At 30.8% G+C, this 6,521-nt stretch overlaps 1 protein-coding gene across 1 annotated transcript; it reads left to right on the top strand.

The window, feature by feature from the left end:
- Positions 1–714: 714 nt before the first annotated feature.
- LOC102605934 (laccase-4) lies at positions 715–4,198 on the top strand. The gene is made up of 6 exons (XM_006362990.2): positions 715–912; positions 1,388–1,539; positions 1,822–2,066; positions 2,499–2,627; positions 2,763–3,701; positions 3,868–4,198. Exons 1-6 carry the CDS (start codon positions 823–825, stop codon positions 3,996–3,998), a joined length of 1,686 nt encoding a protein of 561 aa, XP_006363052.1. The 5' UTR covers positions 715–822; the 3' UTR covers positions 3,999–4,198.
- Positions 4,199–6,521: the final 2,323 nt, after the last annotated feature.

Raw genomic sequence — 6,521 nt, 5'->3', positions numbered from 1 at the left:
TTTTATCTAAAAAAAAGTCACGAGTATAATTTTGTTAGTATTCTAATTTTTGAATTAACATAGAATTCATTGTTGAATAAAATTATGGACTTATGTTTCCCCTTTTTCTTTTAAATCATATTTATGTATGTTATGTTGAAATTTGACATAAGAGTATTATGTTAATTTTTCTTTTTTGAATTTAAAACTTATGTTGTTTTTCAATTTCATTTGCTCCAGGAGTATTGATTCGATATTTTACATTGCAAGCTATTTTAAAAAAAAGTTAGACCCAAAGTCTTAAACAATCTTTTTCTGTTTGAGCTAGCTTTTGAAGTGTCAGTTAGACTCAAACTCTAATTTGACCAAACTTAATGCACCTAAGTGTTACCCTCTTTTAAGACAAGTAATGAAGACAATAATCAAATCCAAAAGTGAAATTAATTAAATTGGAATTTTGTTACTGACCTAAACAAATTACTAATATAGCTTAACTTGCAAATTTAAGTAGGTCCACAAAGATTTTAAACTTTATGTAACATGCAAGGAATGATTAAGGGAGAAAAAAATATGCAATAAAGAAATTCAATTCAATTGAATTGCTGTTGAAGAAGAAGTAGATCCATCTCACCTAACTAAAGAAAATGATAACACAACTACACATTGAATTTCCTTTTTTTCACACATATATATATATTTGTGTTGGCATGTCATTTCTTGAATATAACAAGATTACACAACACATCAAGAACTAAAAAACAGAAACCTAATTCACTTTGTCTAAGCACTTAAATTGCATAGAGAAAGTAAGTGTTTGAAGAAAGTTCAAAAAAAGAGACAAAAATGAACTCTTGGATTTGCCATTTTATCCTATTGGCATTTTGCCTTTTTCCTCTTGTTGTTGAATGCAGGGTTAGACATTACAAGTTCAATGTAAGTACTATTTATTATTAGTGCTACTTTTTTTATGCTAGCAGTGTGAAGGGTTGATTTCTTAGATGGTCAGTCAACTAATATTAGTTATTATCAATTTTCTGAGATAATAACTATTAGTTGAGTGACCATACGAGAGCTCAAAAGATATTATCATTTGTTAATCGGATTTTTTAAGTATCAATTAATATGCATGAACAAATATATTTGATTATAGAGAAGAATAGTTTTTTTTTTTTGCATGCATAACAAGGAAAACGTTTGTTCAATTTCATGCACTATACAAACGAACTTTCACAAAAGTATATATAAAAAGAAATTATTTTGACGTCAAGACATATTAATATTATCACTTTTTTAAACCATATGGTTAATCAAAATAATATGTCAACTACATAGTGATGAACCAATGTTTTACTCCAATTCATAATAATTAATATCAAATTAATTACTGAATTACATTTTTATATTGCAGGTGGTAATGAAAAATACAACTAGACTTTGTTCCTCAAAGTCCATTGTTACTGTGAATGGAAAATTTCCAGGACCTACAATATATGCTAGGGAAGGAGACAATGTACTTATCAAAGTTGTTAATCATGTTAAGTATATTGTCTCTATCCATTGGTAAGTCATTTAATATTTAATTAGACCTAATCACCTTCTTGTATACAATGTAAAAGTAATATCAGCAGTGATGAAGCCAAAATTTTTTAAAAAGGTAGAATTCAAAAAAAATAAAAAAATTGCAATTGAGCCACCTTTACCTCTATACTATATAGAATCTTTCATGTTATATAGTACTACCATTTCTCTCTAGCCGTCAAAAAAAAACTGACAATGTTGTTATAGAGAGGTTAAACTGTTTAGTTTTATACAAGTTACAAGGATATTATTTTTAATTTACAGGCATGGTATTAGACAACTTAGAACAGGATGGGCAGATGGACCAGCATATATTACACAATGTCCAATTCAGCCAGGCCAAAATTATGTCTACAACTTTACCATCACAGGTCAAAGGGGTACACTATTTTGGCATGCTCATATTTTGTGGCTAAGGGCAACTGTTCATGGTGCAATTGTCATTTTGCCTAAACTTGGTGTGCCTTATCCATTCCCAAAACCAAACCACGAAGCTGTTGTTATCCTAGGTAAATTTCTTGGAATATTTATTAGGCAGAATACATAAACGCGTCATTTAATTTGACTTCAACTGGCATTTATGTCTTCCAACTTTTGGCGTACACAAGTATATTAGACATTTTACACTTGTATAAAGTTGAACAAGTATACATGCATGTCCTACGTAGCATAATACATGTAGGACGCCATGTGGGATGTAGATTGCCTCATCAGACGACATGTCGGAGGCATGTGTCTACTTGTTCAACTTTATACAAGTTTAAGTGTTCACTGTGCACAACCAAAGTTGGAGGGCATAGATGTCAACTGATGTCAAGTTAAAAGGGGGCGTTTATGTAGTATGCCTATTAATTAATATTTGAAGTACTTTAATGTGTGGTAAATTAGGAAGGAAAATACTAATGACTTGATTTTTGATGATGTTGTTGTTGTTAATGCAGCTGAATGGTGGAAATCTGATACTGAAGCTGTGATTAATGAAGCCATAAAATCAGGATTAGCACCTAATGTTTCTGATGCTCACACTATCAATGGTCATCCTGGTCCTGTTTCAAATTGTCCTTCACAAGGTCATAATTCTACAGAGTTATACACTGTCAAAAATATAGTAATACATAACAAGTTGAAAATTACACTGTCAGTATATATAAGTACGTTAGCTCATTGATTGATTAACATCTTTTTGTACCATATGAAATATGCAGGTGGATACAAGTTAAATGTTGAACCAGGAAAAACATACATGCTACGAGTAATCAATGCTGCACTCAACGAAGAACTCTTCTTCAAAATCGCTGGTCACAAAATGACAGTTGTTGAAGTCGATGCCACGTACATTAAGCCCTTTCAAACGGACACTATAGTGATCGCCCCTGGCCAAACGACTAACGTAATTGTCAATGCCAATAAAAATTCAGGCAAATACATGGTTGTTGCTTCACCATTTATGGATTCACCTATTGCTGTTGACAATGTAACAGCAATTGCAACATTACATTACTCTGCCACACTTACAAATAATCCCTCAACTACACTTACTAGTACAAATACACCTCCAAAAAATGCAACCCCTATAGCTAACAACTTTTTAGACTCTTTAAGAAGTTTAAATTCCAAAAAATACCCTGCTAAAGTTCCAATAAAAATTGATCATTCATTATTATTTACAGTAAGTTTAGGTATTAATCCATGTCCAAGTTGTAAACAGGGCAATGGAAGCAGAGTTGTGGCTAGTATTAACAATGTAACATTTGTTATGCCAACAATTGCACTATTACAAGCACATTTCTCAGGGATTAAAGGAGTTTTCACCGCGGATTTTCCAGGGAACCCTCCATTTGTATACAACTATACTAACACAACACCACCCGCGAATATGGGAACAACGAGTGGGACTAAGGTTTATAAGTTGTCGTATAACGATACTGTTCAATTAGTCTTGCAGGATACTGGAATTATAGCTCCTGAGAACCATCCAATACATTTACATGGATTTAATTTCTATCAAGTTGGTAAAGGACTAGGAAATTATAATCCAAAAGTTGATCCTAAGAATTTTAATCTTGTGGATCCTGTTGAGAGGAATACAGTTGGTGTTCCTTCTGGAGGATGGGTTGCCATAAGATTCCGCACTGACAATCCAGGTACAAATTACAATACATACATCATACATCATTTTTGGTATGTTATAACGAAATACAGTAGTCATACAGAACATAACATAAAAGTTCATTCAAAAGAAAATTTGGTTATTATGATGAGATGTTTGACTGTTATAGAGATGTCTGACTATATTGTAATTTATTGCAGGAGTTTGGTTTATGCATTGCCATCTAGAGATACACACAACATGGGGATTGAAAATGGCATTTCTTGTGGATAATGGCAAAGGTCCAAATGAATCACTTTTGCCACCTCCAAAAGATCTTCCAAAATGCTAAAAAGGCTCTTTTGAAAGGAGTTGAATACAAATTTTCATAAGAAGGAAAAATGTAGGAAAGAAAAATAGGGAAAATGTTGCTCAATGAGAAACAAAAAAAGAAAGGAGACACAATAAGACATGGTATTCATTTTGTTAAGTGAAAAAGGAAAACATTTTTTTTCTCAAGCAATTTTTAATAATTATGTGAGTATTATTCAATGTATTCTCTGTTTTTTTTTTGTGATTGATGATGAAAGTTTGAAGAGTTTGTTTAATGATATCTCTATTTTTTATGATTATTCTTGTTGCATATTTTCTACAAGAGATTAACTAGTATCCAATGGTATTTGTCATACTATCACAAGTTAAACTATATCTATAGTGTAAAATTTCACCCTACTGAAATATATCACAACTTATATGCAGTTTAATTTGCTTAAAAAGCACATAGTAATCAGAGACTTGTTGTATGTAGTTAGGATATTGATATATTCTAGCGACAGAGCTAGGATTTTCATTAAGTGGTTTTAAAATATAAAGAAGTAAACACACAAAGAAGTCGAAAGGTGTAACATCTACTATATATAGTTATATACATAAAAAAAATTAATCAGGTATAAACAATAAGTATAATATTGAAAAATTGGTCATGGATAGCCAAATCCTACCAACCAAACTAAAAATAGAGAGCTCCAAATACGAAAATAGATCAATGTATGTCACACATAGATTTTCATGAATATGCAAAGATATACATGATATGTATCAGTTTCATCGATATACAGGTAAATATACACTATGATACATGTAGATATAAATAGAGATATAAAAATAAACTAAAAATCGTATAAGAAGCTGAATGAGATCCCGCCTCAAATGTACTCTTTTAAGGGAATCTCCTTGTATTAACTTGAATCGTATTTCATTTCCAAATTTATCGAAAAAAGGCTTACGTGCTAGACATATTAAATAAATAAATACACGACGTACTGTTGTATTTCAATAATTAATCATGTAAATTATTACTAATAAACTTATGTAATTTATGTGGACACTGAGTATGGATTATATGCTTTACAGACATAATATATAAACAAACACTTAAGTTTGCGCTCAGCTGATATGTAAGCACTTTAATTTTGAGTATTCACATTTAGATACCTTAGATAGTCTCCATTGAATCAGTTGAACACTCCTACTTACAAAATGATCATCTAGAATACACCTCCAAAATTTATGTCATATCAGCGTTAGGTGTCCACAAAACACAATAAGGACAAATTGAAGCGTTTAGTTGTCATTATATATATTGAGATCAAGTTAAAGTGTATGTTGTGCTTCATCAAAGTTACTTAACAATTGAAATCAAATTTAAATGTTTGTTTATTATATGTAGCACCTCAAAAAAAAAATGGAGTTAAAATTAGGTGGTGTGGGGCTTGTGGATTGATTGGGGAGACAAAGATGAGCTATTGAAGGGGCAGATGCAAGTTGTATTTGTGCCCACATCACATGACCTAATCCATTTTCAACCATTTTGCACTTTTCTTGAAAAAGATGTTAAGTAAGGAATCTTTCCACTTATGGAAACTCACATTTGTTTTAGAAAAATACTCAATAAATACCACTTTCTTTCATTTCCAACACACATAGATCTACCTACTATCACAAAACAAGAAATACTCCCATTTATTTACTTATTTATTTCTGTTTTCTAACAAGTCAAGATTTCCAATGGGTAAATATTATTATAACTAGGAAAGTCAGATGACTTATTTCACAATCTTTCTAGGGTTCACTAAAATTTCTTGAAATCAAAATACATGTTCTCAAAATGCAAGGTTGGGAATTGAAACTCAAGCGTTCTGACTCAACTTCTATCGTCTTATGTTGAGATCAGTTCTAAATCTAGATAAACGAAGACGTTCATGATTTATTGATAACACTAGTTCGAATCATTCGAATATCTAAGAAGAGAGTGAATCAAATACAAAAAAATTCAACCAGTCAATCCGAATTATTTTGAGAGTAATTGAAGTGTTGGGAATTGGACTCAACCTTTATCACTCCACTTCTATCGTCATATGTTGAGATTAGTTCTAAATCTAGATAAAGAAAGACCACCGTGATGCATCGATTAAACTAGTTAAAAATATGACGAATCGTTTGAATATCTTAAGATGGGAGCAAATCAAATACAAAAAATCATACCGTCGGCCTTAATTATTTTGAAAGTAATTAAGGTAAATTTAATTGACGGATTTAAATTTAATTTTGTAACAAAAAAGAAGAAGAAAAGGAAGACGAAAAGATTCGTTGATTTTTTATTTTTATTTTTGTAATAATATAATATGTAAATAATGTAACTGAAACAATTCAGAAATGAGAAAAGACAGTAACCAATATATTTTATATAACAAAGAAAAATAAAATAAAAAAGGTAGAAGGAGATCAACATTTAATGCTGCCAATTGAATATTTACAAATGGAGCCAACCACCCTCAATGCTATTATTTGTTTGTTTTCTTCTTCTGTTTTTCAT

This window comes from Solanum tuberosum, unplaced genomic scaffold, assembly GCF_000226075.1.
Source record: "Solanum tuberosum cultivar DM 1-3 516 R44 unplaced genomic scaffold, SolTub_3.0 scf00409, whole genome shotgun sequence".
NCBI classification, from domain to species: Eukaryota; Viridiplantae; Streptophyta; class Magnoliopsida; order Solanales; family Solanaceae; genus Solanum; species Solanum tuberosum.
Note: the sequence above shows the minus strand (reverse complement) of the source record. Positions and strands in the feature narration are given on the sequence as shown.